This window comes from Erinaceus europaeus, chromosome 2, assembly GCF_950295315.1.
Source record: "Erinaceus europaeus chromosome 2, mEriEur2.1, whole genome shotgun sequence".
NCBI lineage: Eukaryota > Metazoa > Chordata > Mammalia > Eulipotyphla > Erinaceidae > Erinaceus > Erinaceus europaeus.
In genome coordinates this window covers 108,614,815-108,641,825 of record NC_080163.1, presented here as the reverse complement: position 1 = coordinate 108,641,825, position 27,011 = coordinate 108,614,815, and the positions used below count along the sequence as shown (strand labels likewise).

Below are 27,011 nucleotides of genomic sequence, written 5' to 3'. Positions count from 1 at the left end.
CTAATGAAGGAATAATTATTTTTAAAGGTTCAGGAAAAGTATAAATAAATTTAATTAATATAAGGAAAACAGGAATATTCAATGCTATGGCTTATATTCACATTCCTTTCTAAAGCGCTGCAAAATGCAACTGAAAGTATCAGGTTAAAAAACAAAAAAAAGTATCAGGTTTTAAATTGTCTAATGCATATGTTGGCAAGCATTCTCTTTTTTTCTTTGTTAATTTTTTATTTTTATTTTTTTTAACCAGAGCACTGATCAGTTCTGACTTATGGTGGTGCAGGGGACTGAACCTGAGACTTCGGAGCCTCAGGCATGAGAATCTGTTTGCATAACCATTATGCTATCTACCCCTACCACAAGCAATTTTTTTTTTTTTACAAAGGACAGTGATGTTTTAAATTCTGCTGATCAGGTATTTTTTGGTCAAAATTTATTTTCTTAATGCTTCAAAATGTAAAAACCATCTCCAGCCCATGGGTCATAGGCCAAATTCGGCTGACAGCTGTTACTTGCAAAATGCATATCTAGTACAGTATAATTATTCTCATTAAATCTTCAATGAGTAAGTTAACAGCTTATTCATCAGCATTCTGAGTACTCAGCATTGCCTGGGACTACCAGTTCAAACACCTACCTGACTAGTGTCAAATGCTCTCAACAAAACAAAGATGGCAGTTACAAAACTGAGGCTATCACTGATGCTAAGGTAGCATGTCACTTCAGGATCTGTATCGGAGAGTACATGCAGGAGGAGCTTAATTTTAAAGTTACTCACAATGATGAACTGGTCTTTTGTCTCTTTATTTATATCTCTGGTATTAACACTTTTCTGCTTCACAACATTAGTAGGCATGGTAGATCCCCCTGAAGACTGTTCTTCAAGTAAAGGTCTAAAAATGGAAAGTTGGTAAGTATTATTTAAAGTTTCAATGTATTTGAAGAATTACAGTGAAATATAATAACATTTTCAAGGCATCTTCAAATTTTTAGTGTTTTCTATTAAGGAAAAGAGTAGTCCGGAAGGTGGGGCAGTGGATAAAGCATTGGATTCAATAGGGGCCAGGTGGTGGTACAATTGGTTGAGTGTGCATGTTACAGTCTGCAAGGACCTCAGTTCGAGCCCCTGGCCCCCACCTATATGGGGAAAGCTTCACTATTGGTGAAGCTGTGCTGCAAGTGTCTCTGTGTCTCTTTCCCTCTGTCTCCCCTATCTTCTCAATTTCTGGATGTCCCTATCCAATATGCAAATAAAGATAATAAAATTAAAAAAAAAAAAAAAAAGCATTGAATTCTCAACCATGAGGTCCTGAGTTCAATCCCTGGCAGCACATGTACCAGAGTGATGTCTGGTTCTTTCTCTCCTCCTATCTTTCTCCGGAATAAATAAAAAAATTAATTAAAAAAAACTTGATAAAGAGTTATAGGGATAATGGGGAACCTGAATCCCCACTTCAGAGAGGACTGATAAATCACAAGGTCAATACAGAATGGCAGTGACAAGATTCAGATTTCCTTCTGACTCCAAGTCCAATGCGACTTTTACTATAGTACCACACATTCATGTTTAAGATTTCTGTGTAAGTTTTATTTATTATTACACTATACCAAAGTAGGTATAAAAAAAAAGTCCCTAGAATAACAGATAAGCAAACTCTAACACTGAAAGACCCATATGAAGTCAGTTACCAGTATAACATAATCTGACAACTTTTCACAGGGGCAGGAGTGAGGCTAATAAATCTACTTATCCTCATAACTAAAGTAACATCTCACTATCTGGAACTTCTTAGGAAAGAAGAAAGCAAGAAAGTTTTGGCTGGATAAAGTTAACTTTTTCCATTAGGAAAGAATGCTGGGATTAGGATTTTAAAAATGTTACAGAAAGGAGCCCAAATTCAAATCCGGCTAGTAGATATAACTATTTCTTTGCTGGAACTTTCCCACTCCAGACAATTTTTTTTCCTTTATTATTATTTTTAAAATTTTTTATTTATATAAAGGATACACTCACAAAAACCATAGGATAAGAGGGGTACAACTCCACATAATTCCCACCACCAGAATTAGGTATCTTAGAGACTTCCAGAGGCATGGTCATTGTAGACTCATCTGTCTGCAGCTGGATTTCAGAAAGAAAGCTTATTGTCCAAGTGGGTACATGAACATAGCCAGCGGGTAGAAAAAAGAAAGAATATCCCAGGGCCAAGACATAGTGCCAAGACACAGTCATCAGTGCCATCTTAGCAGCTGTACTGTGGGACTTGGAAAAGTGGAGAGACAAGTATAAATATGTAGGATGGGGGTAGATAGCATAATGGTTATGCAAACTCTCATGCCTGAAGCTCCAAAGTCTTAAGTTCAATCCCCCACACCACCATAAGCCAGAGGTGAGTAGTGCTCTGGTAAAAGAAATAAAATTAAGTAAAACTTAAAAAATACAAATATGTATATTTCACTTAATATATTGGTTATATGAGAAGTATTATTCCATTACAAAATAAATACTGGTTATGACACCCTTAACATATCTGATAAATTATTAGTATATACCTGTAATATATGTATGTATAATTTTATATATATATATATATATATATATATATATATATATATATATATATATATATATATAGTCTAAGGGCTGGCAATAGTTCATGCTTTGCCATGTGCACAACTCATTGTGGCCCACCACCATAATGAAGCAGCTTTGGTGCGATAGTTTCTTTTGCTCTTTGCCTCACACCCTCTCTGAATCAAAAACAAATAGCAACAACAACAAAAACCTCATTCCTGACCTCTTGTAATTTATTCTGATTTACTTGTCTCCCCCCTTCCCTTTCCTTCCTTTTTCCTTACCGGAAAACTACTCAGCTCTTACTTATGGTGGTATAGGGAGATTGGAGTCTCAGGCACAAAAGTCTTTTGCATAGCCATCATTCTGTCTTCCCTGTCACTTGAAAAGTTATCATGAAAAATGAAATAGAGAAAACAGTGAAAAAGGTGAAAACAACTAAGGATGGGCTTTTGAAGAGAAAAAATTGCCTACCTAAGCAAATCTGAAGCAATATAAGGTTAGGTGTCCCAAAAAAGTAAGAAAATTTAGGTGGCAATTTCCTTACCGCACTATCTCTATCATGAAATAGTAGAGAAAAAATCATAGCTGCTTGGGAAGATATTTAGATTATAAGAAACTTTCCCCCAAGCTTTTCCACTTATGCTTATATTCATCATGCTTTCTGCTCCAATCTCAGAGTTGACTGGAATAGAAAAACCTTAGCAGGGACTGGAATTACTTTAAGATGCTGAAAACTACTTATTCTTCTGCCCACAATCTCCTAATCTATAAAATGGGGTAATAATGGTATATCATGAGGCTGTTGACACTCACTGAATAGATAACTACATTAATATGTTATCATTCAGGGATGACTGTCCAGACTAGTGGACTTTGATTCTTATATAGATTCTAGTTCTAGCTCTGCTACCTTAGAGTTGTGGAAGGGTGGCCAAATCACTAATTTTTTTCTCAGCTGAAAACAGAATCAGTAGTATTCACCTTCTAGGCTATTGTAAGGATTGAAACAATTGGTATAACTCTGTATTACGGCTCAGATACTGAGTAATAATGTAAGCAGTTACTATTAATCAAGCCTATAAAGAATTGCCCTTCTTTCGTTTTTCAAGTTCTTATAATGTTTTTATGAAAGTCTGATTTTCATCTATTTTCAGCATGCTTTTAGTGGAAAAGAAACAATGCTCTACAGAGTACATGCTATAAAAAAAGAAAAAGAGGGCGGAGGGTAGATAGCATAATGGTTATGCAAACAGACTCTCATGCCTGAGGCTCCAAAGTCCAAGGTTCAATTCCCCCCCCCCCCCCCACACTACCATAAACCAAACCAGAGCGTGAAACTCCAGGACTGGCGTAAGGATCCTGGTTTGAGCCCCCAGCTCCCTACCTGCGGGTGTGTGTGTGTGTGTTCGCTTCACAAGTGAAGCAGGTCTGCAATTGTCTATATCTTTCTCTCCCCATCGGTCTTCCCCTCTTTTCTCCATTTCTCTCTGTCCTATCTGGCAACAACATCATAACAATAACCACAACAATTATAAAAAAAAAAAAAGAAAAAGGAATATAAATTAAAAAAAAGAAGAGACCCAGGGGACCTATATAATGAAGCAAATATTATACATTAATATAAGAGTAATACCCACCTCTTTGTATTGACTGAAGATATGCTGAAGATAGGATAGACAACGGAATCAGAAGAAACTGGTAAGAGAGAAATGGCAATATTTTATATTAAAAATAAACTCAAAAGTTCTAAGTCATTTTTAAAAGTTAAAAAAAAAATGTGGCCAGATAGCAGCATAGTACAAGGACCCCTGGTTCTCCTCACCTGCAGAAGGGAAGCTTCACAAGTTGTGAAGCAGTGCTGCAGATATCTCTCTTTCTCTCTCTCCATTCACAATTTCTGTCTCTATCCATTTTATTATAAATAAAAATATTTTTAAGTTTTAAAAAACCAAAATACTTGCATCACTCTGGAATATGCAACACTGGGACCTTAACTCAGGACCTCATGTTTAAGAGTCCAAAACGTTATTAACTGTATCACTCCCCATGCCACTAACTAATCTATACACTGTAAAATATTTGGAAATGTGTGTAGTCATAAAACTATCAACACAGGGCAGTTGAGCATATATGTTATAATGCACGGGACACAGGGTCAAGCATCTGGCCTCCCACTTGCAAGGGCGGAGCTTCATAAGTGGTGAAGCAGTGCTGAGAGTGTCTTTCTTTCTCTCTTCCTCTCCCTTCCCTCGCAATTTCTGTCTCTAAGCAGTAAATAAATAAGAAGATAATTTAAAAATTAAAAATAAAACTATCAAGACAGTTCACTACATCCAAGGACTTCCTTCTGCCATTCTGTGTATGTGCATTTAACATGAGCACATTTCTCCTTTTTCCGAATAGCAACATCACTCACTTTATTTGAGGAAATGTTGATTTACTGGGCTGTTGCTATTTCAATGTCTTTTCTATTTCTTTTTTTTTTAATAGATTTTTATTTATTTATTTCATTTATTTATCAATGAAAAAGATAAGAGAAAAAAACAGATATCACTCTGGTACTTGTACTGTTAGGGGTTGAACTTGGGACCTCATACTTGAGAGTTTAGTGCTTTACCTACTTGAACACCTCTTGGACCATTCTCAGTGTCTTTTCTATGCCTTACTAAATCATGCTTACAAATATGCATTGGTGACAAATGTCTAATTTATACTTATTTGTAGTGACTTACAGTTATTTGCTATGCATACTTACATACTAACACATGTCACACAAGCATTATCGAAAGTTAAATAAATTTGAAATAAGCACTGGTGTATAATAAATATTGAGACGTTTTCTTTTACTTACCTGCCTTGTCACTGACAAACTCCTTTAAAGGAAAACACTTATTTTCATCAGGTCTATAGTCCTTTGAAGCTACTTCATCTGATGATTTCTGAAAATTAATAGACAAACTAAAGCAAACATATAATTCTTAACCATTTTCTAATGAATGAACCCTTGTAAATGTTTCTTTAAAAAACTTGAGTTAAGCGCAATGACCGGCCTAAGGATCCTGGTTCGAGCCCGCGGCTCCCGGCCTGCAGGGGAGTCACCACACAGGCAGTGACGCAGGTCTGCAGGTGTCTACCTTTCTCTCTCCCTCTCTGTCTTCCCCTCCTCTCTTGATTTCTGTCCTATCCAGCAATGACAGCAATAATAATAATAACAAGGGGGAAGGGAAAAATGGTCTGCAGAAGCAATGGATTCGTGGTGCAGGCACCAAGCCCCAGCAATAACCCTGGAGGCAAAAATAATAATAATAAAAAGCTGAGTTAATAACTATAACATTTTCTTTTTTTTTTTTAAAGGTCAGAGAGAAGGAAAGAGATCACAGCACTGAAAGGTCCTTCATTCCTCTGGGGGCCAGGTTCAAATCTGCTGTCTCCCTAACTTGCTCTCTTTATTTGCTGGACTGAATTTTTTTTTTTTACTTGAGATTTGCCCAGTTAAAAAAAAAAGACTAAGTATATTTATAAACAACGTAGTGCAGATGTAAAAGTACACAATTTGATTAGTTCTGACAAGTGTGTACAGCCATGTAACCAACACAATATGTCAAAATACAGTGTGGGAGATGGGAAGTTAGCTTAATGGTTATGTAAGACTTGCATGCCAGAGGATCTTAAATTCCAGGTTCAATCCGTAGCTCAACCACAAAACAGAGTTGAGCACTGCTCTTGTCTCTGTATCTTTCTCATTAAAATAATATTTTTTAAAAAATACATTGCGTGAAGTCAGGCTGTAGTGCAGCGGGTTAAGCGCAGGTGGCAAAGCACAAGGACCAGCATAAGGATCCCCTTTCGAGCCCTGGCTCCCCACCTGCAGGGGAGTCGCTTCACAAGTATGAAGCAGGTCTGCAGGTGTCTCTCGGTCTCTCCCCCTCTCCTCTCTCCATTTCTCTCTGTCCTATCCAACAATGACAACAATAATAACTACAACAATAAAATAACAAGGGCAACAAAAGGGAATAAATAAAATAAATAAAAAATTAAAAAAAAAAAAAAGCATGGGGTGGGGGAGATAGCATAATGGTTATGCAAACAGACTGTCATGCCTGAGGCTCCAAAGTCCCAGGTTCAATGCTCCATACCACTAGAAAAGCCAGAGCTGAGTAGGGCTCTGGGAAGTAAAAAAAGAAACTATGATGAATTGAAAAATCACTAGTTAGATTATCATGATTTCATTAGAAAGAAGATTCCATTTAACAGTACATTTAACAGTGTTAAAAAGGAAGTGGGTAATATAGTGGTTATGCAGAGACTCTCATGCCTGAGGCTCCAAAGTCCCAGGTTAAATCCCCCACCAGACCTGAGCAGTGCTCTGGTTAAATAGAAAAGAAAGGGAATCGGGTAAGAGCACGTGGCGCAAAGCCCTAGCGCAAAGCCCGGCATAAGGATCTGGGTTCTACCTGCAGGGGAGTCGCTTCACAGGCGGTGAAGCAAGTCTGCTGGTGTCTTTCTCCCTGTCTTCCCCTCCTCTCTGCATTTCTCTGTCCCAACAATGACGACAGACATCAACAACAGTAACTACAACAACAATAAAAAACAACAGGGGCAACAAAAGGGAAAATAAATAAATATAAAAATTTCGGGAGTTAGGCGGTAGCACAGCGGGTTAAGCACAAGGACAGGCGGAAGGATCCTGGTTCGAGTCCCGGCTCCCCACTTGGAGGGGAGTCGCTTCACAAGCGGTGAAGTAGGTCTGCAGGTGTCTTTCTCTCCCCTCTGACTCCCCCTCCTCTCTCCATTTCTCTCTGTCCTACCCAACAAGAACGACAGAAATGACAACAACAATAATAATACAACTACACAATGATAAACAACAAGGGCAACAAAAGGGGAAAAAAAGCCTCCAGGAGCAGTGGATTCCTTCTTCTAGCGTTTGCCAGTGGATTCCTAATGCAGGCACAGAGCCCCAGCAATAACCCTGGAGGCAATAAAACAAGCAAACAAACAAACAAAAAAAACAGACTTTTTTGTTGTTTGCACCAGAGCACAGCTCAAATCTGGTTTATAGTGGTGTCTGAGCTTGAACCTGGGAACTTGGAGCCTCAGGAACTAAAGTCTTTTGCATTATCATTATCTCTCCATCCCTGAATTTTATTTCTACTCTCTAAAAACATTGCCAACTTTTTAAAGGAACAAATGATGTCTAATACTTCTCTAAGTTTTGAATTTATATTCTTTCTTCTCACACACATCAACATGCTTTCCCCACAAAGGAAGAAAATAAAACACTGATGACCAGATGAATTATTAAGCTGTCTGGATGTTATTCATGAGGGAATTTAATGACGTATATACCTTAATGTAGAAAAAAATGTTGGTGAGCTTCCCTAAAGCGCACCCCCCAAAAAAATAAATAAATAAAAGAAAAGCACTATCTTCTTCATACCCTGTCTCTATTTTTTGTTTTTAGTTTATTTTGCAACTAGGGTTATTGCTGAAGTGTGGTGCCTGTACTATGAATCCACAACTACCAGCAGTCATTCTTAATTGAGAGCGGAAAGCGAGATAGACACCTGCCTATCTGCTTCACTGCTCAGGAAGCCTCACCCCTGCAAGTGGGAAGCCGGGGCTTGTGCATGGTAACTTGTACGCTCAGCCAGGTGCACCATTGCCTGGCCCCCTATTTGATTTCACATATTTATTAATGAGAGAGATAATCAAGAGTATCACCTTTGGTACCTGATGCTATGGAGTTCAATACTATATCCACTGCATCACCTCCCAGGCTGTTCCACCTGTCTCTAAATTCTTTATGATTAATCCATACAATTCAGTTTCAGATTATAAAGGAAATGATATTCTGCTTTGATAGATGTGTGTGTATGTGTATGTATATGTATATATGTGTAATCTTGCTATATAGAAAGCTTAATTTTAAAAGTGCTATATTCTTTACCTTTATTAATTTCTCTTCATTTTCACTTCTTACACCCAGCAGTTCAATATCCAGTTCCTTTTCTAGTAACAAGGCCTTTGCCACCTGCTTCATCTCAGTTTTTTTTCTTTCATTGACAGTCCCTCCATCAGAATCTTCAATGACTTCGGATTTATTCAGATTTTTCAGAGATGATTTTTTTCTACTAACAAAAAATGCAGCCCCACCCTGGAGTGTAACTTGCGGTTTGACTTTTTGGCTTAGAACTCGAGGAGCATTCAAGTTTTTTTCAACTGAATAGCTGTTCTCTGTCTCTGTAACTGATTTATAGGCCACTCGATTTTGCTTGGCAATTTTAGAATTTTTCAATACAGGCTTGGTGCACTTATAACTTGGTCGATATTTCGCAGTTAAACTTTTCTGTGGTTTTTTCTTCATCTTCTTGGAACAGACAGGTTGTCTCTGCATTTCTTCTCTCACGATGGAGAAAGGTTTATCTGCATCAGTGGTTTTTTCACAAGTGGTTCTACTCTCTTTAATCAGCTTCCTTTCCAACGGATTGAGGTACCACTTGTCTTTGTTGTAAAAGGATACAGCAGACACAGCAGATTTAAATGGTGAACTCTGATTTGCTGGCGGTAATCCGTTTTCTCTAACTTTGAGTGGGCTGGAAATGAAATGGCCCTGCTGAGAGCTGTGTACCTTTAATTCGTTCTCATCACTGCTTTGGCAAATGTGCTTTTTATTAGATGACAGCAATGTATTTTCAGTAAAGCCCAAAATTAACTTCTTTGATGAATTGTCTGCTAAAAGACTATGACAAGAAACAAAAACCATTGATAAATATCATTTTGCTGTAATTTTCCTGTCAATCTACTACTGAACAGTAACTACCTGGGGTAAGGGAGGCAGCCTAGTGGTTGTGCAAAACACTTTCAAGCCTGAGGCACCAGAGGTTCAATCCCCAACACCACCAAAAGCCAGAGCTGAGCAGTGTTCTGGTAAAACAAATAATGATTAAAAAATAATAACTCTATCTGTAACTCATAGGAAAAAAAAAAAAAGGAACCTCCAAGAACCATAAATATACCTCATTTACTAGCTTAATATAATTCTCAAGTTCTGTTTTTACCAAATCACAAAAGTCAAATGTTTTCCAAAAGTAGTATCTTGGTCTTTTGTGAACACTGTAGGGTGGGAGAAGCATAATGGCTATGCAAAGAAACTCTCATGACTGAGGATTTGAAGCCAGAGATGAGTAGTGCCCTGGTTTAAAAAAAAAAAAAAGGAAACTGTCCAAGAACCACTGAACTGGCTCAGTTGATAGTGTGCTGCTTTATTATGCTTACAACCCAGGTTCAAACCTAGCCTCCATTGCACTGAAAGAAGCTTCATGCTGTGGTCTCTTTCACTTTCTCTGCCTCTCTATCAGAAAGAAGGAGAGAGAAAAAGGAAGGAAGGAAGGAAGGAAGGAAGGAAGGAAGGAAGGAAGGAAGGGAGGAAGGAAGGAAAGAAGGGAGGGAGGGAGGGAGAGGAAGGAAGGGAGGAAGAAAGGAAGGGAGGGAGGGGAAGGAAGGAAGGAGAAAGGAAAGGGTGGTTCCGGAGGTGGTACAATGGATAAACTGTTGGATTCTGAAGCATGAGGTCCTGAGTTCAATCCTTGGCAGCACATGCGCCAGTGATGTCTGGTTGTCTCTCTCCTCCTATCCCTCATTAATAAATAAATAAAATATTTAAAAATAGGGAGTCTGGCGGTAGCACAGTGGGTTAAGCGCACGTGGCGCAAAGCACAAGAACAGGCGAAAGGATCCAGTTCGAGCCCCGGCTCCCCACCTGCAGGGGAGTCGCTTCACAGGCGGTGAAGCAGGTCTGCAGGCGTCTATCTTTCTCTCCCCCTCTCTGTCTTCCCCTCCCTCTCTCCATTTCTCTCTGTCCTATCCAACCAACAATGATGACATCAAGAACAACAATAATAACCACAACAATAAAACAACAAGGGCAACAAAAGGGAAAATAAATAAATATTAAAAAAAAACTTTTAAAAAATTTAAAAATATATTTTTAAAAAGAAAACACTGGGAGCCAGGTGGTGGCGCACCTGGTTGAGCACGTTACAATGCTCAAGGACCCAGGTTCGAGCCCCGCCCTCACCTGCAGGTGGAAGCTTTGCAAGTGGTGAAGCAGTGCTACAGGTTTCTGTCTCCCCCTTCCTCTCACTTCTGGCTGTCTCTATCCAATAAATAAAGATTAAAAAAAAAAAAAAAAGAAAACATTGTTCATAAAAAAGTTCACTGACAACTACAACAGCAATAAAAACAAGGGCAAGAAAAAGAAAATAAATATTTTTTAAAAAGCACTGATATATATGTATGTCTTAAAACCTATTTCTGTCTTAACTAAGTAATTCCTATCTCTTTTATGACATGTAGTAAGTACTGAGTGGAGTCTTTCTAAGAGTGCTTACAGATGAGGTACTGTATGCAAAAGATGTTAAAGATTACCTAAAGAGATTTTAAAGGAGCAAGGTAATAACAGATTCCACGTATATTTCCAAGCTATGGGAAACAGATAACTTATCCCTTATTCTCTCCAAATGCTTAAAGAATTATGAAAGTTGGCATTACATAGGGGGAGGGTGGTGGCACACCTGGTTGAGAGTACATATTTCAATGTGCCAGGACCCAGGTTCAAGCCCCGGTCCCCACCTTTCACCAGGAGGAAAGCTTTGCAAGTGGTGAAGCTGGTCTGTAGGTTTCTCTCTGTCTCTCTCCTTCTCTATCATTCTCTTCCCTCTTGATTTCTGGCTGTCTCTATCCAATAAATACATAAAGATAATAAATCTAAAAAAAAAGTTTGCATTATTTGTAGACTAGAACTAGTATATAAAATATCACCATAGTTACAAGAAGCATGTGAATAGGAGAATGGAAATTTAAGAGCTTGAAGAAAGAAGAGAGCGACAAGAAGGTAGATTTCGTTTTTTTGTTAGATACGCTCTAAGGAGAGACTCACTTGTCATTGTTCAAAGAGCACTGCCTCCTTTTCCTTGGAGTGAGAGCTGACATCTTAATTGAATCCCTGAAAACAACAGAACAATTACTATAACCCAATTCATCGGACAAGCATTAAAACCACTCTACCAGACGTCAGAAATCTGAAACAGTTGGATAGTGCCTTGCTTTACCATGTGCACCACACAAATTTGACACTGGCCCCCAATACACTGGAGAAAGCTTTGATGCTTTGGTTTCTTTTTGTCTCCATCTGAAAGTCAGCTTGAAGACCAAAAAAAAAAAAAAAAAGTGATAGTTTTCAGATATGTGATGGTTCAGAGAGATCATAGAAACTTAAAAAATAATTCAGGTGGTCTGGGAGATAGCACATTGGATAAAGCATTAAGCTCTCATGCAGAAGATCCCAAGTTCAATCTCCAGCAACGCAGGTACCAGAATGATGTCTGGTTCTTTCTCTCTCCTACCTTTCTCATTAATAAATAAATAAAATTTAAGAAGTAGTAATTAGGGACAGGGCAGTGGCGCACCTGTTCAAGGACCCAGTTCAAGGCCCTGCTTCCCACCTGCAAGGGAGGAGGGCCTTCATGAGCAAGTCAGGAATGCTGCAATGGTCTTTTTCTTTCTCTCTGCTCAATTTCTTTCCGTCCTATCAAAAAAAAAAAAAAAAAAAGCCACACATGAGGTTTCACATATGCTAGAAAATTGCCCTGATTCTCCTGTTAATACATAAGTCTTAAAAAAAAAAATGGACAGGGGACACATAGCACAAATGACTTTGAGGCACTGTTAACCCCAGGTTCAATGCCTGGCACCACCATAGGCTAGGACTGAGCAGGGCTTTGGTTAAAAAAAAAAAAAAAAAAAAGGCAAATCGAAAACATCTGTTAGTTGCACTTTACAATGCAGGAGGCCATGTTCATGGCCCCAGCCACCATACAAACAAGAATGAAGCTTCAGTGATGAAGAGGTACTATGCTGTATGTTTCTCCTTTTACTTCCTATCTCTCACCCTCTGTGTGTGTGGGAGGGGAAGTTGATTGGAAGGGGCTGAATCATACAGATGCAAAGTTTCAGCCATTCACTATCCCTCTTCCAGCTGCCAAAAGAAAAACTTAAATGCCTGCCAGGTGGATAAGAGGCTGAACTCCCAACCACGCAGTATCCACTGTTCCAGAGTGTTCTCTCTTTCTCGCCAATAAATAAATGTAAGTGGACCTGCAAGGTAGCTCAGCGATTAGAAGGCAGGTCTTGCAAGTTTGAGGTCCCTAGTTTGATCCTGGACATATGCAGGGATGATCTAGTTTTTTTTCTCTCACTAGAAATGTTCTAAAAATTAAATACCAAGTCCTATTAATATTTAACCCATGACATTAAGAAAAGGAAAAATCCACTACATGGTAGTAGCAAAAAAAAATAATAAATAAAGAAATAAAAGAAAAAGACAAAGGGAGGCTGGACGGTAGCAGCAGGTTAAGCGCACGTGGCGCTAAGCACAAGGACCGGCATAAGGATCCCAGTTCGAGCCCCCGGCTCCCCACCTGCAGGGGAGTCGCTTCACAGGCGGTGAAGCAGGTCTGCAGGTGTCTGTCTTTCTCTCCCCCTCTCTGTCTTCCTTTCCTTTCTCAATTTCTGTCCTGTCCAATTACAAAAAGTAATAAAATAAAAAAAGGAGAAAATGGCCTCCAGATAATTCTTTTTTTTTTTCTTTTGCTTCTAAGTTTTTATTTCTTATTTATTTTGTTTTACTTACCAGAGCACTGCTCAGCTCTGGCTTACGGCAGTGCGGGGTATGAACCTGGGACTTTGGAGCCTCAGGCATGAGAGTCTGTTTGCATAACCATTATGCTATCTACCCCCCCCCCCGCTCCCAAATAATTCTGGAAGCAAGGAAAAAAAAAAGAAAAGAAAAGTAGAGCTAGGAAAAGAGTATTAGACAGTTGTTGAGAATCAGAGAATGATTCGAAGGAGAACTTTTATCCCATTTGAGGGCGCACGCACCGGTCTCATTCATCCCAGTTTCACTCTTTGGTGAAGCCTGCCTGACTATAATCCTTGAGTCATCTTTCCCCAGATTGCAAGTTCAAGTCCTGCGCTCCCATCCCGGCCACCCTCAGTGGTTGCTGGTTAACTCTCCCAAACTGAAAATGGGGGAAACACACCTCAGTGTCTAGTCTTTCTCCCTTTTCCTACTTCAGCAGCTAGCTAGCTCCCCAACAGATTCCCCCCTCCCCCCAAGTTACACAGCCGTGATTTCAAAGCCAAGTGAACGGACCTTGCAAGGACTCCGGAAACCAGAAGGCAGGCAGACCCTTCCCAGGCAGGAGGGGAGGGCGGGAGGAGGCACCAGCACGCCCTGGAGCGCTCGACCCAGTCAGGACAGGAAGGCAGCCCCGTGCCTCGCAAGAGCCAGACCCGCCAGTGTCTGGCAGCCCACCCGCCAAGCCCAAAGGGTAAAAACTTTTTCCTCCTGGTCAATAGTTCCGCACGTCCACAGACTCCCGGCTTCCCTGCTCGCCGCGTTTACCCCAGTTTGTGCGCCCCGCGTCTTCTTTGCCGCATACGCACCGATCGCCTCAACAGTGTGTTCAAATTATCGCGCGCCGGTCAAGGCGGAAGCCGCTGCGTTCTGATTGGTCAGTTAGCTGCACTGTCCTAGTTTGACTCTAGTGATTGGCTGCTCGCTAGACTTTGCCCCGCCCAGGCAGGAGGAGGTCTCTCAGATTCTCCCGCCCTTGGAAAGCCAAACACTCTCGCGGAGAAAACTACGATTCCCACAATGCCTCAGGGCAGAATCGATTCCTTTCCCAAGGCCTTCTTGAAGGGTATTCTGGGAACTGCTGTTTTCGGCCCCAATTCACCCTCTTGAAGTCTTGGAACCTTATGGGGTCACTCGGTGTAATATATTTTATGTAAAGCTACCTCTCCAAGATTCTCCAAGTATTTTTTTTATACCTGAAGCTTTGCTGTTAAACTGAAATTCTTTAATTTGTTGCTATTAATAATTTTTGTTTGATAGTTCTATATTTTACCAAGTTATAGACATTTATTTAGGGCTTTAATATGTAATTGCCAGGCAACTGAGAAAAATATCTCAAGAGATAGCACAAGACTCTACTTGAGGCTTATGAATGCAGTCTCAGCAACATATGTGTTAGTGATGCTCTGCCATGTCTCTATTTCTCTCAGTGTGAAACTCTAATATGAAATAAGTCTTTAGAATTATATATATCCAGACATTTAGCTAACCATATCAGATCCCCAGCAACACGTTAGAGATGCTCTGGCAATGGTGGAAACTCTGGTGTTGTGTCCCTCTCAGAATGAAAAATGGTCTTGGTAAAATGGCAAAGTTTGCTGCTGTAGAGTTTAGCATAATCATTATGCAAAAATAAAGACTTCCTAGGAGATATAACATTATAATGCAAGACGACTAATCCTACCTCAGGCTTCAAAATCCCAGGTTTAACTTTCTGCACCACCACCAATCAGAGCTGAATAGTGTTATGGAAAGGAAAAGATAAAGAAATGGAGAAAGAGGGCTTGGTGTTGGCACACCCGGTAGAACACACAAGTTACCAAAAAGGCTTCATGCCTGAAGCAGTAAAGATCCCAGTTTAAAATACCCAGCACCCTAAATCAGAGCTGAGCAGTGACATTTAGTTTCACAAGGAGAAAAAAAGACCAGAGCACTGCTCAGACACTCAGGAAGACTTGTCCTGAATGTAGCCTACCATGTTCCCAGCTGTGAGCTTCAAGCTCAGACCAGTATGCACTTAAAGGCTACACAGACTCTTGTGCAAAAACCATGTATGTATATATACCCTGGGTCAGGTGGATGGAGGTAAATAGTTAATTTTATCCACAGAATTTATTCAAGAATGGGAGCTACTCACTGCTCTAAGCCAACTTTCTAGCCCTTTTCTCTACTGACACTATTTTCTCAGACAATATTTTTATCCAACTTCATGTTAGTTATTAAACTCAAGCAAAAACTGCCATAGTTGTGTGCTCTTAGAAACATACCCAAAATGGGCTTCCTAGCTTCCTTCTACCCTAAGATCCCTAGTTTTATCTGCTATAATCCTACTTTTTGGTTCCTGCTCATTTCCTAACCATTTTGCCTCACTTTATGTCCTGCCACCTTCCAGACACCAAGTTACAGACGCTACCATGATTTCATCCTGACTTCTCTGGGCAGACAACCTCACCAATATGTCCTGGATCCTCACGCCTCCAGAGCTCTGGCCCACTAGGGAAAGATTGGGCTCTCCTCAATCGCTATCGAACAGGCCATGGCCGGTGCGCCGCTATGTTCCATTGCTGGGGAGCCAGAGACGACCCGAACTGCCCCTGTGGCTACAGACAGACTATGACCCACATAGTCAATGACTGCCACCTCTCCAGATTCAAAGGAGGTCTCGAAACTTTACATCAGGCTCAACCTGACGCTGTTGACTGGCTACGGAAGAAGGGCAAACACTAGAAGAAGGGAAAGATAGAAACAAGCTGGGAGTATGGATCGACCTGCCAATGCCCAAATCCAGCAGAGAAGCAATTACAGACGCCAGAATTCCCACTTTCTGCTTCCCAAAACAATCTTGATCCACACTCCCAGTGGGGTAGAAGTGATAGGAGGAAGAGGATAAGAAGGCTCTTAACGCCAGCTCCATCAGCACCCAGAGAGGAGGAAAAGGAGAGGAACATTTGGATGTAGTAATGGTGTCATGAGTGCCATGGAGGGGAAGAGAGGACTAGACCTGGAAGAAAAAGGGGGCCATTATGTACAAACGTAGACAGATGGTTGTAGAGATGATGGTTGGCCCAAGTCTACATCCTTAGGGGAGCTGCTGTGGCTTGCAGTGGTGGGAATGATACCCTTGTTGACATGTAATTTTGTAAATCAGTATTAAATCGCTAATAAAATGTAAAAATAATAATAATAATAACGACGACCTCCTACTATATGCAATTACTGGTGGGTTCATAGTAGAGTGAAGTGGGGATGAGGGAAACTCAGCTGAACCCATAGAAAAGTCTCAGGGTTGGGGCACCCACATACTGGAATGTCAGAAAGTAAATTCCGAAAGAGGCATTTTTATTTAGTTTTCCACTGCTTTTCTTTTTCTATTCTTTTTAGTTATCTTTATTTATTTATTTTTTTAAATAATTTATTTCTTTATTGGGGAATTAATGCTTTACATTCAACAGTAAATACAATAGTTTGTACATGCATAACATTCCCCAGTTTCCCATTTAACAATACAACCCCCACTATGTCATTCATCATCTTTCATGGACCTGTATTCTCCCCACCCAAGTTATCTTTATTTTTATACATTGGATAGAGACAGCCAGAAATTGAGAGGGAAGATGGTGATAGACAGGGAGACAGAGAAATACCTGCAGCCCAGCTTCACCACTCATGAAGTTTTCCCCCTCCAGATGGGGCCCAGGGGCTCGAACCTAAATCCTTCTGGACTGTAACATGTGCGCCCAACCAGGTGCGCCACCACCCGGCCCCTTTCCCACCGCTTTTCAATCGTCAAACGTCACGACTCTTCTCCAACTCTGAGTAAACGAACTTGGTTCAAGGTCCACTTGCACCTTTCCTCGCCGCCTTCTCTTTGCCAGGATTAAAGATGGCGCCGACGCCCCGTTATGACGCGACCCGACTTTACCCGGAAGTGTGCGGAGGAGATCCGGGGCATCGGCAACCTCGGTGTTTCTGGTATCCTGCGCTTGGAGAATCGAGAGCGGCTTCCTTGCTTCCGCCGAAATCATGGTCTTCTACTACACTAGCAGCGGCGGTGAGTGGACGCCGACAGCCTCCAGGCCCCTGCTCCCCAGCGGGACTCGGAAGCCTGGGCCGGGCCGCCCCCCCCACCCCCGGCCGCCTCTGAGCGTGGACCGCCCGCGTCCGAAAGTGCCTGGGCAGCGACTGCCTCTCCCCGCGCTCCTTCGCGATGTCTTTTTGCCTGTGCTCGCCCCCCCCCCACACACACACACACTTTCCCCTCTCCTCGTTTGATTTTTGTCTTTATTTTCTTCCGGTTACCTCCTCGTAGTTATCCATATTGAGAAAGAAAGGAAATCACCATCCAGCAGCTCTGCTTCCCAGGGAGTGCAGCGGTCCTTGCCCTGTTAGGAGAGGACTTGTGTGGATGTATACACACATCGTAGAAAAAGCTGTGTGTCCGTCCACCTGTTTTTCAGCTTTTGGGATTCCTAGAGTTAACCGCCCCCGTTACTGCTGGTGAAGACAGCTCTTCTTGCCTTCTGTCTTTTCCGAATGCTTTTCCCTCCCAGTCGCTACCCAGAGAGCTTAGGTACACTTGTTCTAAAAGCCTCTTTTAAATATTTTTATGAATTTCTTTATTCCTGGTTAGAGACAAATTGAGAGGGGGGAGGGAGTACGAGACACCTGCATCCCTACTTCACCACTGGCGAAGCTTTCCCCCTGCTGGTGGGAATCTGGGGGCTTGAACCCGGGTCCTTGCTCACTGCAATGCGTGTTGCTTATCCGGATGCGCCGCCACCTGGTCCCGGAACCCTCTTTACGCACCATGTGCGCCTTTTGCTGTCTGCTTGTGACCTCTTGGAGATAGGAGGCTGCGGAAGGGATCTCTTTTTTCCTAGCAGAATGCTTGACTCATGTTAAAGTTTGCTAAGTGACATTTTTCAACCTAATGATAGTACACTACTATTGCTATTTCTCCCCGCTTGTTGAAGGTAAAATTTAAGGGAGACTAGCTTCATTTTTTAAAAAATATTTATTTATTTATTTATTTCCTTTTTGTTGCTCTTGTTGTTGTCGTTGTTGGATAGGACAGAGAGAAATGGAAAGAAGAGGGGAAGACAGAGAGGGGGAGAGAAAGATAGACACCTGCAGACCTGCTTCACCATCTGTGAAGCGGCTCTCCTGCAGGTGGGGAGCCAGGGGCTCTTAACCGGGATTCTTAACGCTGGTCCCTGCGCTTTGAGCCACATGCGCTTAACCACTGCGGTACCAACCGGCTCCCTTCATGTTGTTTTTAATGAGTATAAATAGGACAGTACCTTCTCTTTAGGGATGAGAACATCGAGGGCCAGAGAAGTTATAATTCACATCGCCAGAATAGAATAGGTTCCTCCTATTCTAGCACATGGTCTCTCCTCTCTTTCTGTCTGTCTTTTTGTCTCTCTTTTGACCGTAGATTTGACTGTGTGCCATAAGCTTTTTCTCTGTGTCTATGGTTTTGATTTGTCTAATCCATATTATTAAAAACACTAGAAACAAATTAGCCGGAAAAATCGCAGCAGAGCCTTTTTATTTTTAAGAAAGGAGACGTTAACAGAACCATAGAATAAGAGGGGTACGGTGGAAGGTCTGGCTTCTGTAATTGCTTCTCCGCTGAACACGGGCGTCGACTGGTCGGTCCATACTCCCAGTCTGCCTCTCTCTTTCCCTAGTGGGGAAGAGGAGCTCCAGGACACATTGGTGGGGTCATCTCTCCAGGGAAGTCTGGTCAGCATCTTGTTGGCATCCGGAACCATTTAACCGGTGGCTGAAAAGAGAGTTAACATACAAAGCCAAACAAATTGTTGAACAACTGTGAACCTAAAGACTGGAATAGTGCAGATGACGTGTTGGGGGATATTCTCTGCATGCTCTTGTGTACTTTTGCTTTCAGGTAGCAGAGCCTTTTTATACTATTTTTGTTTTGCACAGTCTCTCTCTCACAAACATCTGTCTTTATCTTCCACATTTGTGAGAGTTACCGCAACATTGACATCCATATAAACCCTAATATGTATAAAAACACAGGCAGTGTGTATAGCTACTATGTGTTTTTTCTGCAAGCTGCCTTTATTCTTCTCAAAGGGATTCAGAAATCCTTTGATGATTAATCATACACACTCAGGTACCCTTAATAGAACAGAGCACAGCAACACATTTGTTAGTCAACTTTATCTTTTGTTTATTATTTATTTATTTTTCTTTTCACCAGAGCACGGATCAGCTCTGGTTTGTGGTGGTGTGGGGGATTGAACCTGGGACTTTGGTGGATCAACTTGTTCTCTTTCTCTCTCTTTACATATATATGTATGTATGTATTTTTATCTTTGTTTATTGGATAGAGACAGCTAGAAATTGAAAGGGTGGTGATAGGGAGAGGGACAGAGAGACACCTGCAGCCCTGCTTCACCACTCATGAAGCTTTCCACCTGCACCTGCTTCACGACTCATGAAGCTTTCCCCCTGCGGCTGGAGACTGGGGGCTTAAACCTGGGTCTTTGCATATTGTAATGTGTGTGCTCAACCCAGTGCACCATTACCTGGCCTCGTCTTTTTTGTTTTTTAATAAGTGATTTAATAATGATTTAGAGAATTACAAAACAACAGGGGTACAATTCTGCACCATTCCCACCACCAAAGTTCCAAACCCCCAGTCCCTCTATTACAAGCTACAGCAGTCCTCCCAAGGTTGCAGATATGGGTCAGCTAGCATTTCTGTACCTATCTGTCTATATATATATATATATATATATATATATATATATATATATATTTGTTTTTTTCTTTTTAAGGTCCTGTCTTCTCTTCCTTTCCAAATCACACATAAACCTATTATCACACACAAATGTCTCTCCCCTTTTCATCCTCTCTCCGGGTCCTAATGGAGTCCAGAGCCCTCTGGACATCTTCCCACTCTCATATCTCTTCCACTGAGAGTATCCATCAAAATTATTTTTGGGGTGCAAAGGTGGGAGTTCTGGCTTCTGTAATCGCTTCTCTGCTGGTCATGGGTGTTGGCAGGTTGATCTATATATCCCAGTCTGCCCCTGTCTTTCATTGTGGGACAGAGCTTTGGGGAGGTGAGTTTCCAGGATGCTGGATCAACTTTCTCCATTTTATCATGTCAGAACTGCTTCCTACTGGGAAAATATCTGGCCGTTTGGCCAAATGAAGCTGTGTACCTGCAGAAAAATTTTCCCATTAAATCCACCTGTACTTGCAGTTTTTTTTAACAGCTTAAGATAGCTAGCTCCATACTTTACAATAGTTGTGACCGCACCTCTCAGTTGGGCTGTTTGCGGTACTTGACTCCTATCCCAGTTGGTCATACTTAGATGAGAGAACAAATGTTGGTGATGAAATTACCTAACTGCTTTTTATTTTTGTTTTATCTTAGTTAATTCATCTGCTTACACTATTTACATGGGAAAGGATAAATATGAAAGTAAGTTTTCAAAAGCATTTGATTTTGAAATTTCGAGCAGGTAAGTAAGTCTCCATTGTCTTTTCCCTCCAAGATTTGTTGGCTGTAAGTTTTCAGCTGTTAATAGCTAATCTATCATAAGAAATTCCAGAGCGTGGTCTGGGAGGTGGCACAGTGGCAAAGCTTTGGACTCTCAAGCATGAGGTCCCGAGTTTGATCCCTGACAGCACATGTGCCAGAGTGATGTCTGGTTCTTTCTCTCTCCTCCTATCTTTCTCATAAGTAAATCTTAAAAAAAAGAAAAAGAAAGAAAGAAATTCCAGAGCATAGCTTGCTTATGATTTAGTAGCATCACATAATACTTGAACTAATTGGACTATGTTGCTGGTTAGAAACTTTATTTTGAGGGAGTTGGGCGGTAGCGCAAGTTAAGCACAGGTGGTGCAAGCACAAGGATCAACCTAAGGATTCCGGTTCAAGCCCCCAGCTCCCCACCAGCAGGGGAGTCACTTCACAGGTGGTGTCTATCTTTCTCTCCCCCCCTCTGTCTTCCTCTCCTCTCTCCATTTCTCTCTGTCCTATCTAACAACAACAATAAAAACAAGGGCAACAAAAGGGAATAAATAAATAAATATATTTTTTTTAAAAAGAAACTTTATTTTAAATAAATAAATATATTTTTTTTAAAAAGAAACTTTATTTTGCAAAGAGTTTTGTTATATTGTATTTGATTTAGGGTAATGCAATTGAGAAGCTAACCTATGCTTACTTAGATCACATGAAAGTAATCTGTAGGGCTGGCAAAATGACTCACCTGTAAAGTGTCTTCTGTGGGCTGGGTGGTATTAACCCTGTTGAGCGCACGTATTCCCAAGTGCAAGGACCTGGGTTTGAGCCCCTGCTTCTCACCTATAGGGGTTTGCTTCATGAGCAGTGAAGCAAGTCTGCAGGTGTCTCTGTCAGTCTCTCTCCTCCCACTCTATCCTCTCTGTTTCTCTCTGTTCTGTCTTTAGATTTAAAAAATTATAAAGGAAGGGAAAAAATGGCCTCCAGGAGTGATGGATTGGTAGTGCTGGCACTAAGCCCCAACGATTACACTGGAGGCAAGAGAAAAGAAAGAAAAAGAAGTGTGTCTTGCCATGTGCACAACCCAGGTTCAAGTATGGCCCACACCATACTACAGGAAATTTTGGTCTCTTTCTCTCTCTGTCTTGATCAGAAAACGGTGAAGCCCTGGCAATAACAATATAACATGAAAATATATATATATATTATTAAAAATATATTTTATATATTAAAATATATATTTAAAAATATATTATATATATTATTAAATATATATATATATATATTAGCCAGAGCACTAATCAACTCTGGCTTATGGTAGTGTGGGGCACTGAACCTGGGACTCTGGAGCCACAGGCATGAGAGTCTTTACATAACAATTATGATATCTACCCCCTGAAATAGCTCTTTTGAGTCAGAAGAGGTAGGGTTACTTTTTTTTTCTTTCAAAATTTATTGACACTCTCAAGAATGAAATGTTTTTAAAAACTATTTATTTAGAGATAGAAATTGAGAGGGAGGAAGATACCTGAAGTCCTGCTTCACTGCTCATAAAGCTTTTCTCCTGCCAGACCAGGAGGCTTTTTTGAACCCAAGGCTCTGTCCATGGTGATGTGGGGAGTCTACAGGTTGCACTATCACCCAGGCCCCAACATTAAAACAGAAAGCAACTGGGAGTTGGGCGGTAGAACAGCGGGTTAAGCGCACGTGGCAAAGCACAAAGTGCAAGGACCAGCATAAGGATCCCAATTCGAGCCCCCGGCTCCCCACCTGTAGGGGAGTCATTTCACAGGTGGTGAAGCAGGTCTGCAAATGTTTATCTTTCTCTCCCCCTCTCTGTCTTCCCCTCCTCTCTCCATTTCTCTCTGTCCTATCCAACAACGAACGACATCAACAACAATAATGATCACAATAAGGCTGCAACAAAAAGGGGAAGAAAATGGCCTCCAGGAGCAGTGGATTCATGGTGCAGACACTGAGCCCCAGCAATAACCCTGGAGGCAAAAGACAAAAAACAGAAAGCAAACATATTATTTGCCATAAGTGTTTTTTTTCTCTCTCTTTTTTTTTCTTTTTTTTCAGAGAGAAATTGAAAAGGGAGGGGGAGTTAGAGAGCAAGAGAAACAGAGGCACCTGCATTCCTGCTTCACCAATCATAAAGCTTTCTCCCTGCAGGTGGGAACCAGGGGCTTGAACCTGGGTCCCTGGGCACTGTAACATGTGCTCAACCAGGTGCAGCACCACCTGCCCCCCCCCCCCCCCATCAGTACTAGTTTCGTCTCCTTTTTGAAGCATCCCCAAACCTGTTTGACTTTCCTCTTTCCTGCTTATTCCTTCTTGTGCTCCTGGCACATTTGGCTTACGGTGGTTCTGGAGATTGACCATGAGATTTAAGAGCCTCAGGCATGAGACTCTTTTTGCATATCCATTATGCTGTTTTCTCCTCCACCTTTCTTTTTTAAAATTTTGTCAATGAGACAGAACCAGAACATTAATCTGGCACATGTGACACTGGAGATCAAATTCAGGACTTCAAGTCTACAAGTCTAACACTTTATCCACCATCTCCCAGGCCACAAAATATGAATCAGTTGTTTTTTTGTTTTTTGTCTTTTGGGGGGTGGGAGAAGATAGAAGTTGCCACCTGGACTTCACTTCTCTATTCTGCTTTTTTTCAGATAGACCACAGCACAAAAACTTTATCCTTACAATGTAGGTTGAACTCAAACTTAGATCAGGCATATGGTAAAGCAAACACTCTTCTCCCAGTTTCTCTCTTCCCCCTCTCTCCCCTCTTTCCTAGAGCATTGCTCAGCTCTGGCACATAGTGGTGCTGGGGACTGAACCTTGTGCCTTTGGTGCCTCAGATATGAACGGCTCTTTGCATAACCATTGGGCTGGTCCCTCAGCCCCAGCTTTTACTTTTTGCCAGCCCCACTTTTTGTTTTTTCCTTTGTCATCAGAAAATGACTTCACTACTCCAAGGTGACTTTTTTTTTTTTCCCCAGATGGAAACAGAAAGACAGAAAATGAAAAAGACCACAGCTCTGAAGTTCCCTCCAAACCAGTCTTAAACCCGGACTGCTCTTTATTTCCTTGTGTTTTATTTATTTATTTATTTATTTATTTATTTATTTATTTATACTGTGCTGCAGTCTCACATATACATTATTCCAATGCTCCCCTGCTGACTTTTTTTTCTTTTCCATTTTTATTTCAGATAGGGCTGGGTTGGGGAGGAACATCACATCACCACTCCTCTATTTATGTAGTTTCCCCTGGTGCCATGGTCTTCTTGTATGGTACAAGGACTGGAACTTAGGGTTTTGTGCATGATAAGGCACATACACTACCAAATGAGCTATCTCCTGCCCTCTTATTATTATTTAACAGCAGTATTCAGTTCTGGCTTATGTTGGTTCTGGGGGTTGAATCTGGGACACCAGAGCCTCATTCATGAAAGGCGTTTTGCATAAACATGTGCTATTTTCCCAGCCCTTGTAGTTTTGTATAGATGTACAGGTTTTGCTCTGGCAGTCTGAGGAATTATGTATAGATTTTGTTAAAGATATATTTTTATTTCATTATTTTTAATCACAGAGAGATGCAGAGAAATGGAGAGAGACCAGAGTACTGCTCATCTTGGGCTTATGGTGGCACTGGGGATTGAACCTGGGACCTCAGAGCCAAGGCATAAAAATCTTTTGTATACCATTATGCTGTCTCCCCAGCCCATATAGATTTCTTTTATTTACTTATTTATTTATTTATAAAAAGGAAACACTGACAAAAACCATAGGATAAAAGGGTACAACTCCACACAATTCCCACCACCAGAACTCTGTATCCCATCCCTTCCCCTGATAGCTTTCCAATTCTTTAACCCTCTGGGAGTATGGACCCAGGGTCATTGTGAGATGCAGAAAGTGGAATCTGGCTTCTGTAATTGCTTCCCTGCTGAACATGGGCGTTGACAGGTCAATCCATACTCCTAGCCTGCTTCTCTCTCTCCCTAGTGGGGTGGAGTTCTGGGGAATCAGAGCTCCAGGACACATTGGTGGGGTTGTCTGTTGAGGGAAGTCTGGTTGGCATCATGATAGCATCTGGAACCTGGTGGCTGAAAAGAGAGTTAACATATAAAGCCAAACAAGTTGTTGACTAAAGGCTGGAGTAGTGCAGATGAAGAGTTGGGGGGTGGTCTCCGTTTTGTAGATAGCTAGTAGGCATATTTTAGTTATATTCCAAAAGGCCTGTGACTATACTAGTTTTTTTTTATTTTCTCCCTGAGCCTGAAATATGCAGGTGGATCCTAGTTATTGTCTGTGGAGGTGATTTCATGGCTGGAAAAAGGACCAGAAAGCTGGGTCAGGGAAGACAGTAGCTCCCAAATATGGGAAAGGTGAATAAATATTATTGACTGTACACCCCATCGATTTGATATGATCTGGGGCCCATATTCAGCTTAGGAGCCTGTATGACCTCTGCATCCCTGTAGATCTGAGCTCACATTCTGTGGTCATAAGTAGGAACGTTCCAAGCTGCCCCAATTTCAGAACCCATCTTCCTCAGGTGTAGCATAGAGTATGTTGTCCAGCCTCCCTTCGGAGGATGGAACATTCTCTACTGTTGTTGATCCAAGTTGAGGGCAAGGTCCTATGGGGGCCCACAGAGGGGTCTGTTTTGTTGTTCCTGATAGAGATGACCAGTAACAATGAAGAGAGGGATTTATTCGAGGTCTAGGCCCATCATGTCTGTTTGGGAGTCTCAGAAGTCTCGAATAGAGCCCCAGCCCATATATATTTCTTAAAAGGAAGAGCTTGATATATCGAGTTACATACCCACCTTGTCCCTTTCCTTTCTCTTATATTTTCCTGTTTTCTGAGGTTTGTTTGTGTCAGGCCAGATGGCAGTCTCTGTGAGTTATCCATGGAGCAATTGTTAATCTGCTTTCACAGTTTCCCCATGGACACCCACACAGAAGCAAGCATGAATCTCTTATATGAGAGACTGAAAAAAAAAAAAAAAAGTCTGAAAGCAAAGCATGGGTGAAATAAAGTGATTCTTAATAAAGTGCAATGTGAAGTAGAAGGAGCAGAGAGTCCTTACGAGTAGAAGGACAGAATAGAGGAGTGAGTTAGTATGGGTTAGATAGTAGAATGCTTTAATTGTCCACTTTAGAAGCCAGGCAGTAGCACACCCAGTTGAGCACACATGTTACAGTGCCCCAAGGACCTGGGTTCAAGTCCTTGGTCCCCACCTGTAGGAAGGGAGTTTCATAACAAGTGTAGGAGGAGTGCTTCCGGTGTCCCTCACTCCCTCCCTCCCTCCCACTCTGTCTCTCCCTTGCAGTTTCTCTCTGTCCCCATCTAATAAAATAAAGATAAATTTAAAGATATCTATTGTATAAACTCTACTAATTTAAATCTCGATATAGATTTTATGTCTACAGTATACACTTCAACTTTACCTTGAACACTTGAGAGTAGTGGCTTGCTGACAAAAGACAAGTAGGAAAATGTTCTGTGTATAGAATATTTTTCCCTTGGGACTGTTGAAGTTGTTTGAAGGTATCTAATTCTGAGCTTGCTTTGTAAACAAAGAGTTGTAAAACATCCTGTCTTCAGTGATCCTAGCACATCATACTTTAATATATATATATTTATTTTTATATTATTTTCCCTTTTGTTGCCCTTGTTTTTTTATTGTTGTAGTTATTATTGTTGTTGTTGATGTCATCGTTGTTAGGACAGAGAGAAATGGAGAGAGGAGGGGAAGACAGAGAAGGGGAAAGAAAGATAGAAACCTGCAGACCTGCTTCACCAACTGTGAAGTAACTCCCCGTGCAGGTGGGAAGCCAGGGGTTTGAACTGGGATCCTTATGCTGGTCCTTGCGCTTCTATGCACTTAACCTGCTGCACTACCACCCAACTCCCCAAAATTTTTTTTAAAATTATCTTTATTTATTTATTGGATAGAGACAACCAGAAATTTAGAGGGAAGGGGGTGATGGGGAAGGAGAAAGAGAGACACCTACAGCACAGCTTTCCCCCTCCAGGTGGGGACCAGGGACTTGAACTCACATCCTTGTGCATTATAAATGGTGTGCTCAACCAGGTGCACCCCCATCACACATTTCTTTTAAATTATTTTTATTTTATTATTATTTTTAAGCAGGGCACTGCTAAACTGTGCCTTATAATAATCTTGGGAATAGAACCAGGAAC

General features: G+C 41.2%; 2 protein-coding genes across 6 annotated transcripts in view; one reads left to right on the top strand and one right to left on the bottom strand.

The window, feature by feature from the left end:
- The window catches only part of ESCO2 (establishment of sister chromatid cohesion N-acetyltransferase 2), a 19,012-nt gene extending 5,079 nt beyond the window's left edge, over positions 1-13,933 (bottom strand). Inside the window, exons 1-6 of the mRNA XM_060171824.1 lie at positions 13,794-13,933; positions 11,520-11,585; positions 8,529-9,321; positions 5,430-5,517; positions 4,216-4,273; positions 638-893 (exon numbers count right to left, since the gene is read on the bottom strand). Of these exons, the coding sequence (XP_060027807.1) occupies positions 638-893; positions 4,216-4,273; positions 5,430-5,517; positions 8,529-9,321; positions 11,520-11,572 (1,248 nt within the window). The 5' untranslated portion in view covers positions 11,573-11,585; positions 13,794-13,933. The remainder of the gene's footprint in view (positions 1-637; positions 894-4,215; positions 4,274-5,429; positions 5,518-8,528; positions 9,322-11,519; positions 11,586-13,793) is intronic.
- Positions 13,934-17,190: 3,257 nt separating this feature from the next.
- The window catches only part of CCDC25 (coiled-coil domain containing 25), a 50,563-nt gene continuing 40,742 nt past the window's right edge, over positions 17,191-27,011 (top strand). For 2 of the 5 annotated variants that reach the window (XM_016185612.2, XM_060184885.1), the window contains exons 1-2: positions 17,191-17,328; positions 20,695-20,742. In XM_016185612.2, the coding sequence (XP_016041098.1) occupies positions 17,301-17,328; positions 20,695-20,742 (76 nt within the window). In that variant the 5' untranslated portion in view covers positions 17,191-17,300. The remainder of the gene's footprint in view (positions 17,329-20,694; positions 20,743-27,011) is intronic. The other 3 variants (XM_016185611.2, XM_060184884.1, XM_060184883.1) reach the window with 3 other exon arrangements.